This window comes from Python bivittatus, unplaced genomic scaffold, assembly GCF_059951505.1.
Source record: "Python bivittatus isolate LINGU-HERP-01145 unplaced genomic scaffold, Pbiv_v1 ctg000040_np1212, whole genome shotgun sequence".
Classification (NCBI taxonomy): Eukaryota; Metazoa; Chordata; class Lepidosauria; order Squamata; family Pythonidae; genus Python; species Python bivittatus.
In genome coordinates, this window is record NW_028277032.1 from 896,683 (window position 1) to 923,165 (window position 26,483).

At 44.2% G+C, this 26,483-nt stretch overlaps 1 protein-coding gene across 1 annotated transcript in view; it reads right to left on the reverse strand.

Moving 5' to 3' along the window:
* The window catches only part of COL9A2 (collagen type IX alpha 2 chain), a 60,951-nt gene that overhangs the window by 18,279 nt on the left and 16,189 nt on the right, over nt 1-26,483 (reverse strand). Inside the window, exons 8-23 of the mRNA XM_088153377.1 lie at nt 25,754-25,807; nt 24,347-24,400; nt 23,788-23,835; nt 20,719-20,775; nt 17,531-17,584; nt 16,957-17,010; nt 14,177-14,230; nt 11,244-11,297; nt 9,604-9,657; nt 7,529-7,582; nt 7,363-7,416; nt 6,061-6,114; nt 4,921-4,965; nt 4,741-4,794; nt 3,245-3,298; nt 2,493-2,546 (exon numbers count right to left, since the gene is read on the reverse strand). Coding sequence (XP_088009503.1) covers nt 2,493-2,546; nt 3,245-3,298; nt 4,741-4,794; nt 4,921-4,965; nt 6,061-6,114; nt 7,363-7,416; nt 7,529-7,582; nt 9,604-9,657; nt 11,244-11,297; nt 14,177-14,230; nt 16,957-17,010; nt 17,531-17,584; nt 20,719-20,775; nt 23,788-23,835; nt 24,347-24,400; nt 25,754-25,807 — 852 coding nt within the window. The remainder of the gene's footprint in view (nt 1-2,492; nt 2,547-3,244; nt 3,299-4,740; nt 4,795-4,920; nt 4,966-6,060; nt 6,115-7,362; nt 7,417-7,528; nt 7,583-9,603; nt 9,658-11,243; nt 11,298-14,176; nt 14,231-16,956; nt 17,011-17,530; nt 17,585-20,718; nt 20,776-23,787; nt 23,836-24,346; nt 24,401-25,753; nt 25,808-26,483) is intronic.

Here is a 26,483-nt window from a genome sequence, read left to right on the forward strand (position 1 = left end):
AGTCATGTCCAACTCTTTGTGACCCCATGAGCCACATCGCGCCAGGCCTTCCTGTCCTTCACTGCCTCCCTGAGTTTGCTCAGTTTCATGTTCATTGCTTCAGTGATGCTATCTAACCATCTCATCCTCTGCCGTCAAGTATCTGAGCTTGAGCTTCATTATCGATCCTTCCAATGAGCAATCAGGGTTGATTTCCTTTCAGATTGACTGGTTTGACCTCCTAGCAGCTCAGGGGACTCTTAAGGTCTTCTCCTGCACCACAGTTCAAAGGCATCAATTCTTCGGCGCTCAGCCTTCCTCATGGTCCAGCTCTCACAGCCTTGCATTGCTACTGGGAAAACCATAGCTTTGATTATGCGGATCTTTGTCGGCAAGGTGATGTTGTGATAATAAAGAACAATTGGATACAGAAGGAGAGCTTCTCACCGAAGCACGTTACGGTGGGGGTCAACTAGAGAAGATGTGATAATTGCAGATCCAGGTAATGTTGATCGCAGCCTGCTTGAAAACACAGTTTCAATTATCATTTCAGACTGCCGCCTTCGTTTCCTGACCCTTTTTCTTCGGCACAGCAGCCTGGTGTACTGAAATTTAGCAGGCAACACCTTTCTCTCTTTTATCCCCATCTCAGAAAAAACTTTGCTACCGTAACTGCCGCTCGGTTGGGTAGACGTGAACAGAGAAGTCTGTTTTCTGAGAGAGAGATCAACAACATGGGGGGGGGGGGGGAAGTCCCCCTGCTTGATGTCTGTGGAATACCTATTACACTAACGCAAGACTCTGTTTGACTGTGGTTTGTTGGATAAGCTTGGTGGCTTGGTTCATACATAACTCAGCAGCCTAATGGTTGGCGCCATGCAGTGCTTCAGGAATGAAACAGACCCAAGATGCTTTGACTTTGTCTCATGATGAGCCCAATCCGGCTAAAGTTGAAGCAGAAGCACGTTGTTGTCGTCGTCCTCGTTAAAGTTTTCACATATACCTAATCAGCTGCCAAAAGGATGAAACCGGTCATGTGCTGTCTCCTGGTGGCCGGAGTAAGTATATCCTTACAGGACATTTATTTGTATTTCGAATTTAGATACCGCCCATCTCAAGATATACTCTGTGTAAGCCAAGAGGTGCGGTGGAAGTCAGGTAAGCCTCATACACGCCCTAGTCACCTCCAGATTGGACTACTGTAATGTGCTGTACGCGGGGCTGCCCTTGAAGAGTATCTAGAAGCTTCAACTGCTGCAGAATGCAATAGCATGGCAGTTATGTGTGCTCCTAGAAGAGCACATACTACACCTCTGCTTCGTGAGTTGCAATGGCTGCCGGTTTGCTTCCGGGTCCAATTCAAGGTGCTGGTTTTGACCTTTATAGCCCTTCATGGCATGGGGCTGGGTTATTTGAGGGACCGCCTCTCCCTGATCACATCAGAGACTTGCATTTGGTGGGTCTCAGGAGGCGGACCTTCTCTGCCATGGCTCCCTCCTTGGGGAACATTCTCCCCCCTGAAGTGAGGCTCCCCCCTTCCCGGTGTCGTTTAGGAAGCCCCCACAAGACCTGGTTGTGTCATCAGGCCTGGGGGTCTTTGGGAACCAGGAGACCTTCTTCGATGGCTCCACTGTAATTGATATTCTGCTCTCTCCGTGGGGTTTGTATATTTTAAATTCTATTTTTTAAAATCTGTGATAATGTTTTTATTCTAATAGTAACTGTTTCTCTTTTTATAATGCCTGCTTTTATTCACTTGTTATTTTAATTGTTGTACACTGCCCAGAGTTGCTTTGTGTGAGATGGGCAGCTATGTAAATGTGACATATAAATGAATGAATGAATGAATGAATGAATGAATGAATGAATGAATGAATGAATGAATGAATGACCACTAGCTAGCCGTGGTCAATGTAAGTTGGAAATAACTATAGGGACAAAGTACTCTTGTATGGTTAATATTCTCTTCCTCTCCAGGAAGACACGGGGGAAAGAGTTAGAGAAAAGGATATTGGACATTTGGAGCTGGCACTCGGGATTGTTGTCGCATTGGGGAAGGAGAGAAAATTCAATTCTGATGGAGAAAGAAGCTTTTTTTCTTTTTCCAATCTAAGATTCACAGTAAGAAACAGGATACAGTAATAAAAAGGACAGCTGTACTCAAGGGGCAGCTGCAGTGAGTCATAAATATAACAGTTTCAGATATGTGTTTTGGGATTTACTTTACTAAAATAATGTTTCTGTAGACCCTAAACCAGTGTACTCAATACGCACTGTTCTTGGGTATTCTTAGCTGGCATCTTGCTGAGAAATACCTAGCCAAACGGAAAGAGAGGGTTGAAGCCAAACAATGGGGCTTAGTCTGCTAGCCCAGGGGTTATAACAATGTGGAGAAGAACCATGCAGATAGAAGAGACCATCATCTGGAGGAGCTGGGTTTTTCCAAGCATTCCCATATTTCCTTCTGGGCAGGAAGAAAAAGGGACCTCTTTGAATCCAAGGCTCATACTCACCGCTTTTCCCTGTGGCCCTGGAGGTCCTGAAGGTCCTCTCTCACCCCGATCTCCCTGCAAAAGAGCGGATGAAAGGCCAGGTTTAATGGGAAGAAGGAATGACCTTGAGGAACAGGAGGAAGAGCCGCAACCAAGACAACAGTCAGATAAAAGAAATCTGAGTCCGGGCTGGAACTGTAATCCAAGTAAGCAACTCAGAAAAAGACCCTCCCTAGCTCTCACGGATGAGGGGGAAGCACATTCAGACTTGCAAGATTCTTTTACTATCACTTAATAATAAAAGTAGTATTAACATGCACGACTTTGGTTTCCTAGTCTGGCTTATCCTGAAGGGGGCCCAATTCACCATCCACTCTCAGCTTTCTGCATAAAGCAGGGCTTCAGGAACTCGAGCTACCCAGGAAAGGGTGGAACTACACCTCCCAGAAGCCCCAGCCAGCTTGGCCCATAATGACGGAGGCCAAAAGCTGCCATTCAGCACTGGAAGGATCATTGTAACTCGCACTCACTCCAGTTTGAATGAAAGATGAGGATTCCCTAAAAAAACCTGTATTTTAAGGGGAGCGGATGTATCACCTCTAGGAACTTCTAGGAAAGATCAGAAGTTTTTTGGAAAATTAAATGGATAGTGGAAATCCACTCTCTGCCACCGTCACTGTGGAAGAAGGACCTCACCTCCCAGGGGAAAATTTAGAGTGTTAGAATTGTAGAGTAAGTCGGCAGAATAAGTCTACAAAGGACGGTAGACTTACTTTCACACCAGCGACGCCTAGAAGACCCACTGCTCCTTGAGGACCCGGCTCTCCCTAAAAGCGTCAACGAAGGAAAAAGAAAAGGTGCTGCAAAAATCTGTTGCAGGAGACATAAATATTCTCATGCTACGAATGAAAGAAACACACTCCTGCTAGGAGATTAAGTCCGAGTTCTTCCGTGTGATTTCCCCCTTGCTATCTTGCTTGTGTTATTTCATAGGGCAGTGCTGCCCCCTGCTGGCAGACACGGGAGGTGCAGGCATCGTAGCCCTCCTTCCCAGCCTTTTGGGTGGAACTTGGAACAACCAGCGATTGCCAGATGGAGCCCAGACTTTCTCCCCAGGCAAGGAACCGCCCGAAGTCCAAGTTTTTGTTTCTTGAGTTCCATTATTTCGATGTTTATAGAAAGGAAAGGTGACGTGAAGATGGCTTTAAAAAAATTAATATCTAGCTGGCTTGGGCTAAGCTTGACCTGTGTAGTTCTTAGAGGGGAGACCACCACGTTGTAGAGTCTACTGGACTATATTAAACCTAATAAATAATAGTAATAGTAATAGTAGTAGTAGTAGTAGTAGTAGTAGTAGTAGTAATAATAATAATAATAATAATAATAATAATAATAATAATAATAATAATAATAATATAGATTGGGAAGTTTAAAAAAAGGCCTGAATAAAAGCAGTGGCAGATCATTTTTGCATTATTGCTAAAGGCACTTTCCTTCAGCTGTAGACCCTTTGGCCAGCCAATCTGAACTCCTGTTTTTCCCTTGTTCTACCTTACCATTCCCCTCCTTAGACAAAATTATTTCTAACAGGACTTCAGAACACCTTGCAGATCCCATATGGGTAGCGGCAAAGCTCGAATTTCGCCATTGTGGGGAGATATTTGGAATGATTTGGATCACTTCGTGGCATTCAGAACCCCGGAGTCCTCTGGTTTCCCCAAAGCTTCATGGCAAATGTGGGCACTGCCCTCTGAACAGGCAGGAATCTCAAGAGTTAGCAATGGAGGCGAATATGTGTAGCTCAGGGTTGAACTGTGGAGTCCTTGGGGTTCTCTGAGCTTGGTTCTTTTCTTGCAAACGTTTCATTACCCGGCTAGGTAACAGCTCAGAGAACCCCAAGGACTCCACATCTCAAGAGTTGGTGTGGTGAGGTTCCTCCAGAGGCGCACTTCTCATTCTGCAGGGCCCTCAGAACATATGCAGGTTTGTACCTGCATATGCTCTGAGGGCCCTGCAGAACTCAGCATTCACTACCATGAACTGAAGCCTGGAAACAGTCAGTGAGATGGAGAGGCAGCCAAACAGAAAGGAACTCTTCTAGGGATTCATCTTGGTGATGAATTGATTAAAAAAAAGTCAACAACGCAAAAGCAAAGGGGGTGGGGGGAGGATTTAGGAAACAAGAGAGGCAGCGAAAAGAACACTTTCAATGCTCTTAAAACTGAGGTTTATAGGAGAGACAAAGAGATGGAAATCCCCTTTTACTTACAATTTTTCCAGATGGCCCAGGTAAGCCTGTTGGGCCACGTCCCCCTGGTTCGCCCTGGAAAGACATTAAGAAGAAAATGCAAAGCGTATAATCAGTTCCCAATCCATCAGAAGTGCTCAGAAAAGCTAAAAGGAGCTAATAATTCAAATAGCAAGAACAGGAATGGGTTGAAGTCTGTACCTTCTCCCCAGGACCACCTTTGCTCCCAGGTGTGCCTGGCAAACCCTTTGGGGAAAAAAGAAAAATCTGAATTATTTGCTGTACACCAAGTCCTCATATATGATGACTTCTTCAGGGATCTGGTAGGAGAAAGGCCGATTGCAAGTTGCAGAGCCATTCTTTCTGAGAGTGGGGCACTCTTGCAAAAGGGCATTAGATGGGACGCTCAGGCAAAGGACACCATAGTGCCCTGGCATGTCCCTTCAAGTCAGCCTTGACTCCTGGACAAGTCCCTGCAGCTTTCTTGGCAAGATTTTCAAAGTGGTTTGCCCTTGCCTGCTTCCTAGGGCTGAGAGAGGGTGACTGGCCCAAGGCCACCCAGCTGGCTTTGTGCCTAAGGCAGGAGAAGAACTCACGATCTCCTGGCTTCTGGTCCAGCACCACCATCACTACTCCAAACTGGCTGTCATGGCCTTCAAGTCAATCCTGACTTCTGGTGTCTACATGAACAAATTCCTGTAGTTTTCTTGGCAACATTTTCAGAAGGGCTTTTCCCTTGCTTTCTTCCTAGGGCTGAGAGGGAGGAGTTGGCCCAAGGTCATCCAGCTGGCTTCTGTGTCTAGGACAGGACTAGAAGTTTTCTAGCCCAGTACGTTTACCTACTGTACCACCTGGCTCTCACAATGCATTGGCATAGTTTTATAAGCTCTGCCAGCCTGGGTAAATAATTGGTGTTTTGTTTTTTAAGAAATTCAGCAAAGATTATAGTCACAATTACTCCCCAGAACACAAGTGACTCTCTTGCTGTAACATGTATTGGAAAGAACCCATTTCTGTAGCAATTCCTGACAATGCCCAACTGGATTGTCCTTTTCACTTATGGTAAAAGAGTTCCGGAACCTGTCCATAATACATAATTTTCCATTAGATCTCCAATTTACGGCAATTACAATTTGGGTGGGTAACAGCCCATTTTCAATAATAGCCTGGTGATTTCATATCAAAGAAGGCTTCCAGGGTTGTTGGGGGCTTGGACTTGTTTTTTGCTTGTTTAGAGGAAAATGAAGCAGCAGGTGTTTGATTTTAAACCTGGCAGAATGCAAGTCTAGTTTTAGGTGATATAGGAAAACCTGTTCGGTTTTAGAAGAACGTGACACTTACAGCTAATCCTCTGTGTCCCAGAGGCCCTGGGAGGCCTGGTTGTCCTACACCTCCCTTCAGGACAAAAGAGAGAGGAAATCACATTAGAGAAGATGCAAAGAGAAAGGCAAATATTAGCCACCAGAGGGATGGGATCTTTCATTTCTTTAAAACAGAACTAAACGAAAAAGTCATAGGAGTGTCACTACGAGAGGTCCGAATGGAATATCTCAGCTGGTAGATCTGACTAAAGCAGAATAGAGTGGAATGATTACTTCCCATGATTTGGACTTTATAGTCTGCTGATGCAGGCTGAAATGGCATTTGCCTTCTTTGCCATCACATCACACTGCTGGCTCATATCCAGTTTCGTTATCAGCTACTGCTCCAAGATTTTCCCTACCACCTATACATCATATTTCTGTTTCCTAAGCGCATAACTTCATTCTGTGGTCTACAGCCCATTTCCCTCATCTATCAACATTGTTTTGAATTGAATTCTGTTTCTGGCTTCTGAGGTATAATCTAATCCACCAAATGTGAGTCCTCTGCAAATCAATAAGCAATCCACCCACCTCATCAACCAAGATGTTAATAGAAATGTTGACCAAGGGAGAAGGAAGGCTAAACTCCACTGCGAGACAAATGTTGTTCCAGCATTATATTTCTTCCATCCCTCATCCTCTTTTGCCACCTACAGTATTCAGTTCCACTCACAATTACGCTAAATTATTAATTTTAATACGGTTGCATTATTAGTTCCATTAAATTAGCAGTCATACTGCATTATTAGTCTTAAAACATCTAAAACGTACCACACTCATGGTAACATCTGGCTACTCCTGGCTGATCGCAAAAAGTTGAGTGGGGTCAACGAGGGCTACTTTCAGATGGAAAAGCACCAGGGGATGCCAGGGCTGTAGGCTACACTGGGAAGTTGAAAGGCATCTTAAGAGAAGGGGGTGGCAACCCCCTTCTGGATCATTTCCAAGGAAACAAAACGGAGGTGTCCATCTCCATGAAGTCCCCAGGAATCAAACTGGACCAGAGAATGTCTTATTCACCTCAAGGGAAGTAAAGAGGGGGAAATCTGTGTTTTCCAAAAGGTTAGGGGCTGGCCCCCTGCTCAGGAAAACACAAGAAAATCTGTTCCAGATTCTTTGTTTGTAGCTCCAGTTCTGGTGGCCCTAACAAAATGACTTCCCCCATTTTGTCTCTGGATATTTTCCCCACCAGGTGATGGAAGGGGTGGTCAAAAAGATTAAGAGAGCGCCCATACCCATATGGCCATCTGTTTTGCACTTCTTGAGGGCATCTTCTTACCTTCACTCCAGGAATGCCAGGGATGCCATCTTTACCATTAATCCCAGGAAGCCCCTGGAAGGAAAAAAGAGTGGGACATTATTTTTGACCTCAAATGGGAATTTAAGCAAGCTTCCCACTGTGATTACTCCCAAATCTCACCGCGCTGGACAGAAGGGGTACTTACCCATGCTCCCTTGGGTCCCATTTCTCCCTGAGGACCCCTGAAGCCACGAGGACCCTCAAAAACAAGAAAGCAAAGGCTCTATTAATATACCAACCATCATGAGAAGTACTAACTCCAGGAAAACAACTAAACGCTCACCTTCAAAGTTCAGAGCTTGGAGAAAACCAAAGGTTGCCTTACGAATCAAGGCCATCAAAAGCCATCACGTTCCTTTGAAGTTCAAGACCTTCCCAGAAACTGAGTGTTGTACAGGAAATGGGAATTGTGTTTGTGGAAACATAATGGTTCTAATGGCTAAATGAAGCTTCTATTGACAGATGTGATATTCTGCTAATAACCAGAGACATCATTAGAAGCATCTGTCTGGCTGAAGGTAGATTCAGAATAGACCTTATTCCAATCCCCAGAAAAGAGCCTTCAAGATTATTCAGTCCATGTCCTCTGATGCCCAGTATTCCAACCTGATGCTCCCAGAAAGCTTCCAAACAGGATGTAAGCACCCTTCTAGCTGTCTTCTCCAGTAACTGCCATTCATGAAAGACAGACTTCCTCAGGCATCACCATTAAGTCCATAAGAATGCTGCTGGATGAACCCAAGGGCTTGTCTAGGCCAGCATTCTGTTCCTACTAGGCCACCTAGATGCTCTGGGAATTTCCTAAGCAGGATGGCAATGCAGAACCAGCTTTCTGCTCATGTTAATCTCAGCTGAGAGGTCAACTGCCTTCTCCAAAGATGCTCATCTTCAATAATATGGAGCAGCACAGTGATCCCCTCATAGAAAGGAGCAAAACAGCAGGATTTGGGTGCATGGAGGTGAAATGGAAAGCAGGAATAGCCTTGAGGAACAGGAGGAAGAGCCACAATCAAGACAATGGTCAGATAAAAGAAATCTGAGTTGGGGTCAGAACTGTGACCTGAGAAGGTATCTCAGATAAGCCCCTCCCTAGTTCTCACAAAGATAAAGGGAGGGAGGGGGGAAGCACCTTCAGACTTGCAGGATTCTGTTATTATAATAAAAGTAGTATGAGCATTCATAACTCTAGTTCCCTAATCTGGTCTGTACTTACTTACGTTACGCTTGAGTAAACGTCTTTGCTGAACACACGTGTCATGAGAGTTTCTCTGAGATGAACGGGGTAAACCTTACATGGTCTACCTTGAAGGACTGACAGGATGTGTGCAGAAAGGGATTTGGAAAAACTTCAGAAGGGCCATTCATGATGAGATTTGGGATTCCAGCTCGTCTACCTGTTCCAGTGGTGGGGGAGTAGCAATCCCACAGCGAATGCCCGTATAAACTGACTTGTATCTTTGCCTTGATGAAGGCTGAACTCAGCCAAAGAGGTGAAAGATTTGGCCAGGGTGGTGGGATGGGGGGCTGATAGTGGGAACTGAGCTACAGCATCATTTGATGGAGAATCAGGACAAAGGAGGGGGAAGGAAGGAGGAGGGTACATAGGAAAAAAGTGTCAAAAGCAGTTAGTTTCAAGAGATGACGTAGAGATGTCAGCAGAAGAGAGCAAGTGACAATTGATGGAAGCCAAACTGTGGAATTCGGCAGTATTTGCCCTCTCCCTGAGGGCTAACTTTGGATGGAGGTTCATGATAATGAGGCATTCATCTTCCATGTGCGCATAATGCTCAGGGCTGGGGCAGCTAAGTGCAAGGCTGACCTCGAAACATAGAAGCAGAGCTAATAACATATAAGACTGGGCTAACTGTTGGATGGGAGACCACTTGGACATCCCAGGATTGTAGACCCAGATTGGGAAGTTGAGAAAGCCTCAGCTCTGAAACTCTAACCCTATTTTTTCAGCTTCAACAGGTGGCTCCAAAAATAAATGCAACCAAGAAATACTCTTCTGCAAATTCCTTGAAAGGAGGAGGAGGTACAACCAGAGCATCTCACACACACCTCAACCCACTGAGTGGTGGGAGTGATTTCTTCCCTCCCCCCGGAATGGGGAAGGAACAAAATAAATTAAATATATACAGCGCCATTAGCGCCTCTTGCACGGAGCCATGCTTTACAAAGATTTAATGGAATGCTTGGGGAAAAAATTAAAATACTCACAATGTCTCCCTTCTCACCAGCTTGTCCTGGGGGCCCTCTGGGACCTTCTTCACCCTAAATCATGGTTACAGGGAGAACAATGCAAGAAGGAGTTTGTGCAGTGGGATTAGGCTGAGCAAATCCATTTTGGCTGCAGCCACTCAAGATGCTTCATCGGCTCAGCTGCAACCCCAGCGACTACCTTTGCATAACACACCAGTTTGGGCTAATGTTAAGCATGGGTGGGTTCTCTGGGGCTTCGTGTGCTGCAGGGCTCTGGGCTCCTGGCTCCTCACATGAGTGACCCCAGCACATCTGAAAAAGTCACCAGGTGAGGAATAATGCGGGCAATCTGGCGCCACATTACTCCTAAATGCTGAAAGTGCGAGAAAGTGCATGGCTAAGACGTGAGCCGCACTGGAGACACAGCCAGTTAATTTCAGGTGCTGTAACCTTGAGAGCTGCAAATCAAGAAATCTGTCACTCAAACCTTACCTTAATCATAAAATTGCTTAAGCATCCAGTATTCTCTGATAGGGTGTAATAAATGCTGATCATCGGGTTTTATAAGTCGGCATAGCAAGCTTTTGGAGGGGGAAGCACCTCCCCCAAATTCAAAACTCTGCCATGAAAGGATTAGGCCGGCCGGCCTGCCTGCCTGCCTGCCTGCCTGCCTGCCTGCCTGCCTGCCTGCCTTCCTTCCTTCCTTCCTTCCTTCCTTCCTTCCTCCCTCCCTCTTACCCACCCATCTCCTTCCTTCCTTCCTTCCTTCCTTCCTCCCTCCCTCCCTCCCTCCCTCCCTCTTACCCACCCATCTCCTTCCTTCCTTCCTTCCTTCCTTCCTTCCTTCCTTCCTTCCTTCCTTCCTTCCTTCCTTCCTTCCTTCCTTCCTTCCTTCCTTCCTCCCTCCCTCCCTCCCTCCCTCCCTGAGATGCTCTTCCAAGGATCACAGGTTTGCAGTTTGAACATATTACCAGAAAGTCTCTTTTCAACAAAGTAATCAAAAGCTGCTTACTAACAACGGTTTTAGAAATGAAAACAGGGCACCGCTCATGTCAGTAGACCCACCAGCTATTAAACCGTTAAAAAGGTGATGGTGAAAAATGGCAGAATCAATTCTACAAAGCATAGATCAAACATGAAAAGCTAGGGAGAAGGTTTAGTGAGATGAGATGTAGAAAATGCTTTGAACATTGGAAACATATGATTAAAATGCTGCTATTTATTATGACCACTGTTCTTTCAGGTGCAAAGAGAAGAACAAGCAAGGAGCTCTCTTTCCATTTCCTGCATTTCAAGTAGTGGTCAACGTTTGCAAAGTTCAGAAAGAAAGCGACAAAGAGAAAGTTACAGGTCCCATGGCGCCTTTAGCATCCCTTATGAATCCATCTATGAACTTCTTCCTGGCAGCCAACCTCTTTACAGTAAGTCTAGCAGAACACAGGGAAACATACTTCAACCATGCTTCTTTCAAGGGAAATGTCACATTTTGCTTCCCCCCCGCCCCCCCCATCCAAGGAACTTTGCCCAGCAAAACCAGAGAGGGAATTCTCTTCTCCCAACACTTCCGCCCCCACCTTTCTGGGTGCCAGAAGGCTCCAACATGGGGCTGGGTAATTAATGAGGAAATCAGAAATGAACATAAAAGAGAAAGAAGTTACCGAGGGACCAACAGCTCCAATGCTCCCGGTCATGCCTTTGTAACCTTGAGGACCCTAAAAAACACACACACACACACACATCAATGTCAAATCAGAAGGATGTGCTTCCTCTTTTCCAACCCATCCATCAAGCCTAGCCATCACGGTTGGCTGTGATGTCACTCAACAGACTCTATTGATCCCCCCAAAGGGGACACGGGTGCAAGTGGCTCTTCCTAAAAGCGATGCCAAAAATGACACAGCATATCTTGGGACGTCACAGTGTAGGCTCTGACCCTTTTGGAGTCACATTGCGATATTACAGCATGTAAGGGGTGGAGTCTTGGCCACGACACATTGGATCCCCTGCCCTCCTCCTGAGGACACCTATGCTATGGCCACGGAATCCTTACTGGGAAGGCAGCCTTGGGAAGGCAGTAGGAGCCTTGTATTTATTTCTTTATCTAGTTAACCCACCTACCCCTCCATCCATCCAATTTCTATCCCACTTTTTCTCCTAGAGCTCAAAGGATCGCACACAGCTTCCTTTCTCCAATTTTCCCTACAACCCTCCTGTGAGCCTGGGCACCTTCAAGTGGGGACAAGTGATGTCATGAGTGTTATGAAGTTAACACCCAACTGATGCAATTTATGTGACCTGATGTCCCCATGCCTTGCATTGGATGTTACTGAGACATGCAAGCCTGGAAACCTCTCCTGGATATTTACCCGGGTGAACTCAGTGGAGCTGAGAGGGAGTGACAGGCACAAAGTCACCCAGCGAGCTTCTAAAGCAAACTCCAAGCTCAGACAACTTGGAAGGAGAGATTGCAGTTCTCACGCTCCAGTCCAACTCTATCTCTCAGGAAACAGGAGTCCCACCATGGCAACTGATTTGGATTTAGAAGAATTAGCGTGTGAGGGGCTGTACATTGGGAAAACAAGTAGGCCCTGGGGGGCCCCTATTGAGCAGAACAGCCAAGCCTTCTCCAATCTGATCACTTCCAGATGTGTGGGACTTCAATTCCTGAAATTCCAGAGAGCTGGCTGGGAATTATGGGAGGTAATGGCCAACACTTGTAGAGACCCCCATGCTAGATTTAGGTGCTAGTAAAGCATTACTGAGATTCCGGGAACCAGACTGACCACCTGCATACTACAGGACTATGTTCAAGACATGCTGCTTTGGGATCAGGTGACTTGAAAGACCACTTCCCCCATTATAAGCCTGTTGAACCACTAAGACAAGGGACATTTTAATGATGGCACCAATCTTACAGGATATTTACCTGGAAATCACTATTAGCAGTCGGTTTTGGTTGTTTCCCCTAGACTCTGACATATGCTAACCCCATCACCCCTGTGATATTTTTCAACAACTCTTCAAGGCATCCCTCTTAACTCAAGCTGCTCCTGGATCTGACCTGCTTCATTGTTTTTATCCATATTCTTTCATCATATTTATTACATGATAAATGGTAAATGGTAAATCATGATTTATCATGATTTATCACATGATAAATGCTTCCTATTTATTACATTTTTCTCATTGCCTTAGCAGATTGCAGACACTAGGCAACCTTGGCGGGTCTCAGAAAGTAAAGCAGAATTGGTCCCAGCTATCTTTGAAGAAACCATTAGGAGCCCAAAGGCTGTTGGTTAGGACAAGCAAGTTAAAAATAACATTGCCAAGAAAACTGCAAGAAAATGCTCCTGTAGCCACCAGCTGAGCTTGACCCGAGGGAATCTTTAACTTTACCTTTTTCTCTATATTGCTGTAGTGAAATTGATTTATGATGTCTGATGTTTCCGCCTGTTTTATTGTGCATACTGCTTAGGGATTATTTGAAGCAAAGAAGCCTAGAAATGTTTCCAAGTCAACCAATGAATAATAGATGGATAAATAATCACTTGCATTGCATTGCACGCTGTTATATCCCTTCTATTTGTGGGTTGGGCTCTCTCCTCCAGACCCTGAAATATACTACAGAGGTCTTCTTAAATATTTGTGCTTCACTTCCTAGAAAAAGAATCCAGGATGTGGGGGACCATGTGCCTGAAAAGCAGTACGCTTAAACTCTTGCACGTTAGAGTCTCCTGTGATCGACCTGCATTTTTTAATTAATACCTGGAAGAGAGACTGCTCAGACCAGCTAGCTCTTCCTATTTACTCTTAGCAAATTGTGAGATAATGAACGTTTTGCTCTAACCTCAGTTAGATAATCATTTCCCTCTTTTGTCATAGCAGGTGCCCAATGCCCGCTAGACACTTAATCCTCATTCATCTGTAACCTTCCTTTGCTGATGCCTAAACTGAGCAACTCTGGGGGCGGAGGGGGAAGGAGAGGTTGCAGGGCTGTAAGACTCACCCAACGAAAGCAACCCCTTGGTGAGTTGAATTCCAGAGACCGTCCCTACCACTTGGGCTTGCTGCGGCAATTGGGAAGGACCCATGGTGCTATAAGTAATTAATGAGGACAATTTTAATAAGCACGGTGCTGTTTGATTGGGTCCTGGCACCTCCTTTAAGGTTCTCCTGCCTTGGTATCCATCCAGCAAATTCTAAACTAGCTGGCAACACAAGAATTTCAGAAAACAAAATGTCAAAACTGGGATGGTGCATTCACACAGAGGAAGGTGTTATGGGACAGTCTGGTCCTGTTAACAACAGTCATATCCTCTGTTCTCCCCATGGCTAAAATCTGGTCGTTATTATTAAGATAGAGCAAATGCTTTTTAGCACTGTGCTTTTGTGCCAGTAAAGCCCTTCACATATTAGCTGTAATTCACGCTAATTGTACTATATTTGTTTTGAAATGTCAAATAATGTAGGGGCCCATGGCTATCCATGTTTAATCAATAAACTCAATGTTATGATCCCCACTCCCCAAATGGTACCACTGTCAGGTTACTGTAACATCAACCCCCAAACCCCTGATGCTTGATTCACTTACCATCTCGCCTTTTGGTCCTGCCGTTCCTGGGTACCCCCTGGGACCTTCTGGACCCTAGGAAAGAAAGATAAACCAGAGTTAGATTATGTCATCTGCAACCAGGGATGATCATATCACACAAACCATTATCACCCATGGCTCAGAAGGGGTCCCCAAAGGGGTATTTAAAAATGTGCCATGTGCCCAAAGCTCAGAGAACCCCAAGGACTCCGCAATGTGCATAAAAAAGGAGAGGGCTTGGATGGTGCAGTCATGACCATCATCTTGACTCCCCCCAGTTCTCTCCCCCCCAGTGGACACTCTTGCCTGTCATGTTGTGCAATGGAATATCAAAAGAATGTGGATCTCTTATATAAAAAAAATCCCAGTCCTAGGAAGGTAGGATTCTGATACAATAACCTAACCACATTGAAGTGCTTTCCAAGGCTCCTAGCGATTCTTGCCTCCAGACCTTGTCTACCCCAAAGGGCTGGCACCTGGGACTCTTGTTTTCTAACCTTGTCTACTTCAAAGGGCTGATCCACCTCAAAAGACTGTCAAAGCCTTTCTCTACTTCAACTTATACCTAACACAACCAAGGTGGAATTGTTCTGAGCTTCCTCCTCCCACTTCCTACTTTCCCAAAAATATCATTTTTGTAACAGCTCCACATCTCTTGACATTCCATCACACCTAGGAAATTTAAAAAATCCAAAGGGGAAGTAGGAAAGTCATTCGGTTAGAGCTACCTGACATGGGGTGCGAAATCTGGTTGATCATTAGGGAGCAGCAAAGTGATACGTACAGGAAATTGTAACTCTTTGCTGCCACTAGATATTTTCCTGGATATTTGCAGCCCAGAACTGGTTGTTCTACGTTACACCGAGATGTTTCTTCTACCCTTTTCCTCTCTGATGTGCTCTACCTATTTCCTGCCTGTACCTCCATTTAAGATATTAGCTTAATAATGGTATTAGTTCTAAAGCTCGCACCATTTTCTGAAAAGGACAAATGTCCAGCAGCTCAAGAAAAGTAAATGCATTCTTGCTTGTTAATTCATTGTTATCATCAAAGCACAAGAGCTTCTAATGAATCAATTGAACTGAGTGCACGTTCTTTATAAATCGCAAGTGTGGAAAACCTTCCAGGTAATATGAAAAATTGGCACAATGTGACCCAGCAGAATTCCAAACCCACAAATTCAACTCTGCTTTTTATTTGCTTTGGACTTGAAGTCTGGCCACACCTGACAGTCCTCAGTTGCTCCATTTGTCAAGGAAAAGGCAAAGTGAGTTGACCTTGTGCACTGACTGAGCCCAGCCCTTGCAGTAAGTCATGGTTTATCACTTAGTATTCTTTGTGGGTGTGGCCAATTGTATTTTCTTCAACAAACCATGGTTGATAAAACCACAGCTTAAAACAATGTACAAACACAAGCAATGTCCCTTTCTCAACCCTGAAAGCTGAAACAAAAAGGGTTCTTGAGGATGGGGTAGTTCTGTTTCTCCCACCAGGGAGCAGCCATGGATGACCTGACAATTAAAAGGCAATGTTCAGGGATGAAACTCTGTTTCAAATTAACCTTGTTCCCACTTTGGGTAGAAATGGACAGCCTCTGCAGGTAAATGTTATAGCCTCTGAAATACGAGGAACCAAAAGGTACAGGAAAAGACAAGCCATCTTGGATGATTTGGGACAAGTTAAATGAATATTTGGGAGGAAAATTAAAAATATGCAGTACTGAGGCTTCAAACCACGCAACTTTAACAACATAAAATGCATGATTTGTTACTTACGAATTAGTACATCAAAAGACTTTATACTTTTTTTCCAAGCAGTTATAAAAATAGCAAGAATTAAGCTGTTCAGTCTTAAAGGCAGTAAGCTTATTTTCTCTTTTGTTATTTCCTTTGAAATTTTATACAATGATAGAATTATACAGGGGGAAGGGACCACAAGGATCATCTAGCCCAGTGGTTCTCAAACTTGGCAACTTTAAGATGTGTGGACTTCAACTCCTAGAATTCCCCAGCCAGCTTTGCTTTGCTGGCTGGGGAATTCTGGGAGCTGAAGTCCACACATCTTAAAGTTGCCACATTTGAAAAACACTGATCTAGCCCAACCCTTGGAAATATGCAGGAAAACCAATTAAAAATCCTTGAGAGATGGTGTCCAGCCTCTTCTAAAAACCTCCAGAAATAGCAAACCGACAAACTCCATAGCTGGACTCTTCCACTGTTGCACAGATCTTACCACCAAGAAGTTTTTCCTTACAATTAAATGAAATCAAGGTAGCTGCAACTTATACCCATTGCTTCTCGTTCAAGGTTTGGTTGCCATGGACAATAGTTCCTGACCATCTTCCCTATGGTCCCCTTTTATGAAACAAACTTAGATATAGTGTCTTCCCTCATTTAACTAGAAAGAAACTAAAAAATAGAAAGTATTAACCATATAAGATATAATAAAGATTACATTACGTGGACTTATGAGGTCTCAATACCTACTTCTATAGAGATATGTCCTCTATTGTAAATAATGACCATGTCTAGATGATCATATATGGAAACTTATATGAAGTTGTCAGAAGTTGTCAGAACATTGGGTAATCATGCTGACTTTTCAGGCTCCTAAAGTGAAATAATACATTTCCAGCTTGTTCCATTTCTAGTTTTTCCTTATCAAGTCTTGGAGGGAGCCTGGAAAAAGGGAATCAGGCTACAGGAGGGTCCATGGCACAAGAGTAATAAAATCCCTGGAACAAAGGGAGTGAGATTAAGAAGTAGAAATAAATACATTACAGCAGGACCAGGAATGCCTTGTTCTCCAGACAGGCCCACATCACCCATTGGACCCTAGAAAGTAAAAATAGAAAGGTATCAAAGCTACAGAAAGGACAAACATTTAGAGATGGGCTTTAAATGAGAGAATTAGAAATCAGCCTGCGTGCTTGTTTAAACTGTAAACTACAACCACACCAGCTTAAGTTTCCCTGCTGGAAAATCTTCCCGATGCTCTACAGGTTATGTCAGAATTATGCCACTCCTAAAATTCTCAGTCAAGTAGAGCCAGCTGGCTGGGGAATTGAAGTCCACACATCTTAAAGGAGCCAAGGTTGAGAAACCCTGGGCTACATGATTGAGTGTTCTTCAATTGGCAATCCTGGTTGGCTTGGATGAAATGCTGCCTTTCTCATACGCTCATCCACCAGCTCGGCTGGCACTAAATTCTGGGGAGGAGTTCTGACAGCCGTGGTCTCCCAAGAGCTGTGGGAAAGCAGTACGGGATCTGAAAAAAACCCCTTAATCTTCCATAGCTAATGTTCAATCAGTTAAGGAGAAAAATGAAGGGAGGGCAAGGCTTCTCCATTCTCACCGGCCGGCCCTGTCTTCCAGGTTCTCCGGCAGCTCCTGATCGGCCTCTGTGTCCCTAAAAGGAAAGAGAATCAAAGTTTCAAAAAAATTGTCAATCAGCACTTTGTGATGGGCAGAAGGAATAGCCTTGAGGAACAAGAGGAAGAGCCGCAACTAAGACAACGGTCAGGTAAAAGAAACACAATGCCCGATGCACAGCACAGTGATCCCCTCATAGAAAGGAGCAAAACAGCAGCATTTGTGGGCAAGATGTGCACATCAGTGTGTAAGGGGAAGTAGGAGCAACCTTGAGGAACAGGAGGAAGAGGTGCAACCAAGACAACAATCAGATAAAAGAAATCTGAGTTGGGGGCAGAACTGTAATCCAAGCAAGCTTCTCAGACAAGAACCTCTCTAGTTAAAGATAAGTCTAAGATAAAGGGAGGAAGGGGGGAAGCACATTCACACTTGCACAATTATGTTACTGTAACCTTATTAAAAAATATAGTATGAGCATTCATAACTCTGGTTTCCTAGTCTGGTCTATCTTGAAGGGCTGACAGCGCTTCCACATCAGTGTTTCAAGTCACTTTAGGACCGGGGTGATCTTACAACCACAGATTTATTTCTAATAAATAGGAAATGATCCCAGTTTATTGGAAAGCTTAACAGAAGGCTCATTTCTAGGGACGGGCAAAGTGATTTGGCCTTTAAATACCCATTTCAAGTGTTTGGAGTTCAGAAGAAAATATGCGTATTCTAAGAGTTTCATTTCAAGGCTGGTGGTGTTGTGACTTTAGCTTCTGACCTCAAAATGTGGTCTTTTTGAGAGGGTTCCTCAAAGGTGGTTGCTAACAGTCCTCTGGGAAAAGCATCACTTTGGGGTGAGGAGGTAAGGTGGCTGGGCTCATATGCCTAGCCTGGGTAGACAGGGCCCAACAATGGCTTATCAGTTTGTTAACCCCTGATCTTAATGCTTGGAGCCATTAGTCCAGTCCATGCCTCCCACGTCCTGCTCTCAGGGCTGACCCTGCCAAGCCCATCAGATTCCCATAACCAGCATTCCTTGCCTGTCTTGATACTATCCTGCTGATGGAATAAAGATAAAATTGCTGGCCAGGGAAGATTGGGTGCTACTACTTCACACTTCCTGGCTTCTCTCCTGGAGCTGGCTGCCAGAAGATCATTGCTATTGCCATTGTCTAGTGCTTTGCATGCTAGAGAGGGAAGGCTTCTAAGGGACCATGGACCCACCCACCTCCTCCTGCCATCTTGCTTCTTCAACTGCCCTCAGTCTTGTGCCTGACCAATCGCTCTCTCCTGGATCTCATTCTTGGGGAAAGGATGCAGCTCTAGGAGCCCTCAGTCCCCCTGCTAATGTAGCAGAGGTCCATGGTTTTCTCAGAAGGTCACCACCTTGATTGCCACTACTGCTTGCCTCAGTTCTGGATGCTGCTCTTTCCTTAGTCAGGCTTCCTTCTAGCTGGCTGATGGGATTCTTCCCCTGATGCACCTTCCCCACAATTTCATAGGCTGCTGTCCAAGCTAAGCCATGTGATCTTTTTGCAGAGACCTCCTGCTGGCATGGTAATCAACTGGTACATAGCTACTGGAAGATACTTTTGCAAGCCTTCCTTCCTTCCTTCCTTCCTTCCTTCCTTCCTTCCTTCCTTCCTTCCTTCCTTCCTTCCTTCCTTCCTTCCTTCCTTCCTTCCTTCCTTCCTTCCTTCTCCTCCTCCTCCTCCTCCTCCTCCTCCTCCTCCTCCTCCTCCTCAATGGAACCAGCAGGCAGATCATAAGGATGAGAGGTTCCTCCATGGGACAAGAAGACATCTAGCTGAAAGACATGGTGTTAATCTGTCAGGCCCTAGCCCAAGAACAACGATGAAACTATCCAGTCCAGTTCCTTTATTAGCTTACACCTTATAGACAGAATCTTGCCAGACTAAATCTATACTACAGCAACTAGTGGATATGCCCTGGGAGATTCTAGGGAGTGGCCGTCCTGAACCTCTTTCGCTTCCCATGCTCTGTTGTGGACTCAGCTGCCTCTTGCCTCCTCCCCCCTCCAGGAATGCGCCCCCTCCTTCCCGACAGCCTTGATCTCCCACATCACTCTGCTCCTCGTATCTACACCCCATCACATAATCCTTAATCTGGGGATTAAGAACCTAGCCTATGAAAAATTCTGATGGAGTATTCTGGGGTGTGGCTGTTTTCTTCCAAACTCAAAACAAAACCTATCTCTTATTTTGTGTATACACTAGCAATACGGAAGTGTCCTGAATCAGAAATGGGTATCATCTCACAAGCAAATGGTGAAGAAGTTTTCCATTGGTGTATGGCTTGAGCTACACATGTAAAAGGTTCAGATTTTTTAAAGCAAAGATCAGCAACATTTTCAAGCAGGAGGGCCCATCACCCAGTACAGCACAATGCCACTTCTCTTTTTAAAACAAGATTAAAGCTGGCTGAAATCTTGTATCCTTTCATGTAAGAACACAGAGATCTTGCAAGATTTAGAGTATTTGTTTAACGTAATGATATAAGCTTCCTTGAGCTCTTGGGAGGAAGGGTAAGATAGAAATCTAGCTAATAAAGAAATACAGTTATTTTTTTCTATTACTCTATGTTTTTAACACTGAGGGCATATCTAGTGCTGGCCTGTTCTGCAGTGTTCCTTGCAATGCATCTGAAAGGAGTGGAAATTAGGACTGAATGATGGAAACCTAAAAGCCAGCATAGTTTCTACTCAAAGAAACAGACAAATCACAGAATGGCATTGGGGACAGCAATCATCATCATAGAAGAAATACAGCGGAAGTGAGTCCGTGCCCCTATAATCAGAGTGGAAACTGACCATTGGCTAGTAATAGCAAAAGAGGGTAGAAAGAGTTACACGAAAAGGAGAAGGTTCCATTGATTTTTGTCTCCTGCACAATACAATACTAATAAAATTAACCAATGCCCCTTGCTTGTTTCCTACATGATATAGCCGGGTTTTTCTGCTAATTCTTGAACAGCAGGAAATATTAATCTGTATTACTGAAAGTGCAGGCAGAATCAGAGGTGGGAGCTAATTAAGATTAGCCAGTCCGGCATCCATGGATGCTTAGCCTAGAGAAACTTTTCAAGATTCTAAAGTCCGTAGTATGGCTATGAACACTAACCAAGCAGCTACAATAGGATGGGAAGCAGAGAAATCCTTACCTTCAACCCGTGTAAACCTTGGGGTCCCTTGAGTCCAGGTGGGCAATTGGTCGGACACTGTAGACCATGAAGGGGAAGGAAGGAGAGAGAAAATCTGAGATATTTTTCATCCACGTGGCAATGGAGTAGCTGGAAATAAGAGCGAGCCAGCCCTCCAAAACACCAATGGCTTGGTTTCCTAAGTTGTTCACCTAAGATGAAATTCTTGGGAGCTTATACAGTTATTGTGCAGGGCGATTGGGAAGTGCACTGGCTTTATGTTATTGAGGAGGAGAGTATCCTGGGACAAAGGGTACCCAGAAACTGGGTTCAGCTACTAGCCTAGCCTCCTATTTTGTAGGAATAAGGAAGATAACCTGGACAGAGATATGTAAGATCCGTTACCAAAGCAATGTGGGGTGAAGCATAAAGTCCACAATAAACAGAAAATATACCAAAGAGGCTTAAACAGACACCTCCCTAATTCACGGAAATACAATAAGGGGGAGGAGTTACAGCACAATCAGACTTGCAAGACTGATCTCAGCCCCACCAGGTAGACCAGACCAGGAAATCAACTCCAAAAGAAGGCTAATGCTACTTTTATTGAGAATGGCCATAATCACAGAATCTTACACGTCTGACTGTGCTCTATTTCCTCCCTTCCTTCTAATAAATAATTAGTAATACTCTGAGAGGCGTGTTCTCGGGTCCTTGTTTCCAGTTCAGACTGAAATGTGACAGCTTCTACCGAGAGAAGTTGGGGTCCTGTCTACCTAATCTTAGCTATAGTGGCTGGTGGCAGAACTACAAGATCTCAGCCAGAAAGCTTTTCCCAACAGGGCTGGTTTAAGGGGGTGCCGCAGGTACAGCCACCTTGAGTCCCAGAAAAATGGGGCAGGGGCTACCCCAAGTGGGCTAAGGCAAAGGTGTGAAGGTGAAGAAGCTATGGCTGCCTTCTACCGTTGCCCCACCCCAAGAGAGCACCCTGTGATCATCATAGGCTGATGGGATGATCAAGATTCCCCAAAGTGGTCAGTATCAACTCCCAAGAGTTGATGGAACTATCCAATGGGTTGATAAATAGCTGGGGGTCAACAGGTGGTTGATAAATGATGGAAGATTGATTGGGGTTAATTAATCTTTTGGGGTCTCTGTAGAGCTTCACACCAGTCCCTAGTCCTGAAGGTGAGGTGGTTAGCGGTGAGACAGCGTTACATAGGGTTGGATGGCCAACTGCCAGGAAGAGTGGCCTTGAGTTGTTGTCGTCATCATCATCATCATCATCATCATCATCATCATCATCATCATCATCATCGTTGGTTGCATAGTCAGCCACATGTTTAGACTAGATTTGGCACTTTCATCCACTATCGAGTCCTTCCCAAGGACCTGGGATAGGCAGATGTGGTTGCTTGGTGGTGTTAAAGGTATCGTCACAGGATGGAAACTATTCCAAATAAAGCTGTCTTTGGAAATGGATTGATGGTGATTTTGTCAAGCGGTGCTCCAGCTGTTTTGGGATTGCAAAAGAAATGGCAAAAGAAAGCAAAGATAGTACCAATAGTTATAGGAGCCTTAGGTGCAATCCCAAAACATCTGGAGCATATTATTATTATTATTATTATTATTATTATTATTATTATTATCATTATCATTGCAAGAGCAATCTTGAGTTGCCGCTATCAGCGGTGTGTGGTTATTGGCCTTGTTTATTATTATTATTATTTGTGGTACTATTAGTTACAGTAGTTTTAATTACATTATTTTCATGTAATAAATGTTTGGAGGTCGATGAACAATCTGAAACTTCATGAAAGGGTCGATGAGCTGAAGAGTTTGGGGACCCCTGATCTATAGGTTAACATGCATTGTGTTAGTCAATGGTTAGATTGGGCTGAACTCATAAGCAGGAGTTCAATATAACACATGGTGATATTTTTTTCCTTGTATGTTTCATCTTGATTCATCTTTAACTTTCAGTTCGGGATCTGTAGATGCTCCATTTCATTTTAACACCTTATTTTGCAGGAATCTATTTGTGGTATCAATCCTGGACCGTGTGAAGGGTGGCAGCTCCAAGCCAGGCATTGTACTGAGCGCCCAATTCTTTAAGCCAGTCTTATTTTCTAGTAGTGCTTTTAATCTAGAGGTGTGTTTTTCTGCAAGCAATGCAGTGCTGTAGCACCTCAGAACAAACAAATCCTTTTTTGTTACACTTTCTTTGCTGATATTTTATTGATCTTTTTTTAAAGGTGATGCTGAGTCAAGCTGCTGCTTCTTGAAAGGCCTTGATTTTGTCTGTTCTTTCTTTCTTTCTTTCTTTCTTTCTTTCTTTCTTTCTTTCTTTCTTTCTTTCTTTCTTTCTTTCTTTCTCTTTCTTTCTTTCTCTTTCTTTCTTTCTTTCTTTCTTTCTTTCTTTCCTTCCTTCCTTCCTTCCTTCCTTCCTTCCTTCCTTCCTTCCTTCCTTCCTTCCTTCCTTCCTTCCTTCCTCTCTCTCTTCTCTCTCTCTCTCTCTCTCTCCCTCCCTCCCTCCCTCCCTCCCTCCCTCCCTCCCTTCATTCCTTCCTTCCTTCCTTCCTTCCTTCCTTCCTTCCTTCCCTCTAAAAAGATTATCTTTACAGTACTTTTATGATGTGCCTTTTTACTGAGTATCATTTTAGGTTTTCTATGACTTTTCATTTAATACATTTTGCTTTGTTCTTCTGGATATTGCCTTTATATTCCATTTGCAGGAAGGTGACTCAAAATCTCCCTTCATGCATCTACAGTACTTCCAGCTATTTCCAACTTCTGAAAGAAGGCCCTCAAAGTGTGCATGTGAACTCAAACCGATGAAAGCTACATTAGTATACTGTGCACTTTATGTTCCAAAGACCATTTGCCAGCCTCAAATAAATGCCAGAGCAAGTTTCTTGAGCATCTAGGGTGGTAATGCTAAGGAAAAAAAAGTCCTAATAAAAATCATAAAATGCAAGAAAAACCAGGGAGGAGGAGAAAGAGTTTCTTTGCATTTTACCGGTTTCCAGCTATAGCCCAAGACATGGTGGGCTTTGTTTTGAAATGGGAATTAAGTGCAGGCCTCCTTACCACGAAATCAGCACTGCCTTCAGCTCCTTGGATACGACCGATTGGGCCCTTGGAAAACAGGAGAAAACATAAAGCCATCAAAAACACAGAACATTCTCTCACTTGCAAAAAAGAGAAGACGGTTACCTTTCATCCTGAACTGAAGGAAAAGCTCTCACAACTATGGCTATCCAGACAGAAGGCTTTTAGCACTTCCGATCAAAAGGCACTGTGAAATTGTTGCATCTTTTTCCCTTAATGGACTTTTTTTGTCCAGTAAGGAAAACGATGGAGGGAGTGGCAGTGGAAAACAGGAGGAATACAAAGGAAAGATCCCATCGTTTGAGGCACAGTCATGTAATGATGGAAGCCAAGCACATCAGTTGGTAACCATTTTATGGCTTGGACCAAAGATAAGAATGAGTACCCTTGGCCAACGTATAGAGAGAAAAGTCAGCTCTTAGATACATCATGGATGTTGATACTTTTAGTTCTTAACTGGATGCTACTCTCAAATCTATAAATGAGTCGCCCTCAAACTGCCATGCAAAGCACCCAAATCAGTAGCAACAGAACTTACTGGCTTCCCAGGAGGCCCCGGAGCCCCTTGTAGTCCATCTGATCCCCGTTCCCCCTAAAAAAACACAAGAGGAATCACAAAAACATTATGGCAGCCAAGTCCAAAAGACAATCCACCACTGTGAGCATCCATGGTCCTTAGGAATGGGCATCAGGAATGGACATTAGCATCCACAATCCTTAGGATGGCTCTTCTGTTGCCACCTGAGCTGTGTAGGCCACATGGAGAGGGAGATACCCAAACACGCAGAGGAGCAGCCAGGAGTGCAGACAGTGGAGGGGGAAGGAAACAGGGAAGGAAAAATGCTGGGGAGAGGATCCAATGGAATTATCAGGCAAGGTGGAGAGGGGAAAGAATGAATTCTGGGACCCTGCCTTGATTCTGCTCTATTTTTGCTTCCCTTTCCCCAAAATGGAGCAGAGGTTTTGCAGAATGGGTGATTTGCTTATTTATTTTAAAAAGCAAGATAACTTGTGCAATGTTTATTTTTAGAATACTGTTAGGAAAATGTAAATTATGCAGGATGCAGAAGCAAACTATTCTGAACACAGGATCTAATTTAATCCATTTAGCGTGCATAGCCCTGATCCTAGGGAAGAGAAGATGGGAGAGATTTGGCAGCGTTCATTGTCTGGTTACTAATGTGGGTCTCTTTCTGAACCTTTCATTCTCTCTCTCCTTATTTGTTTAGTTAGTCTCAAATACATGAGGATCCTAAGCTATATGGGGGCAGCAACTATATATATAGGCTTACATATAGTTGCTGCCCCCATATTACATTTTTATATCAGCTTATTTTTTATTTAAAATCTCTCCTGGACAACTTGTACAAATATCCTGATACATATCTCAAGAAGCAAATATCTTGTCATACAAATACCGTAATGTAAAGACCATGGTATCAACAGACAAGCAAGAAACCTACTTCCAGAACTGGAATGGAGTAGATCAGATTTCATTCTGGCTTCCTCTGTTTAATATAATTGGGCATAGGCAACATCCACCATGGAAAAGGGCATTCAGGCTGACAATATCCACCTTGATGCCAACTTTAAACTTCAGGCCCAATGGCTAAAAGACTTGAGAAATTGGGGAGAGAGGGGGTTCCTTGTTTGTTCCCCCCATTCTGGCAAATTTTGCTTTCTGCTTGTAACATTTTGTGCAATGAAAAGTTCCAGAGAAGTCTTTAAATGGTCCTTCTCTCTCTCTCTCTCTCACTCACTTTCTCTCTATATATATATCCCTCCCTCCCTCCCTCCCTCCCTCCCTCCCTCCTTCTCTCTCTTTTTCCACAAGGATCATCATCATATCATCATTTTACAATATATACCCAGGAACTGATTCCAGAACACTTTTAGGCAACTCAATAACCCCCAAGGAATAGGTACATCTCAGCTGAACCCTTACCTTCATTCCCAAAGGTCCCATTTCTCCAGGAAGCCCAACTTGACCTGCGGGGCCCTGAGTCATAAAAAAAAAAGAGGGAGGGGGCTTTATTTTCATCACACATATTCTACATGAAAGAATAACACAGTGAAGGACACCAGGGAGGCTTTATTTCACCCATGCAGACTGGGCTGGACAGTCCTCCCTTGCGGAAATGATTTGCTTGGCTAAAGAATGAAAGACCAATTTTGGACTGCCTCCACCTACAGTAGATGGCTCTTCTTCTGTCCTGCTGATAGGAAGACTGGAAGCTGTCTTATACCATATCAGAGCTTCATTTCATTTAGTCTAGTCGCTCTTGAAGGTTTCAGCATGGAATCTTTCTCAGCCCTACCTGGAGAGGCAGGAACTGATGCTGGGAACTTTTCCATGCCAGATGGGTCCTGGGTCACTGAGTGATGATCCTTCACAACCAACTTTGTACTATAATAATGCATGCCTATACCAGGGACAGCAAACATTTTGGGACAGGGGCACATCAGGGCTTCTGAGAGCATGTTGCAAATGCACCCACACAATGGCTGGCATAGGAGCAACATATTGTGATTTATTATGCAAATCTTGATCCTGGCCTAACATCTTCGTAGGGTGTAAGGACATGCAGGATCAGCGTGAGGGTGTAAGTTCTGTCACTTGCCTCCCTGCTGACATCCATCCATAGGAGACTTACCTATTTACAACATGGGTGTAG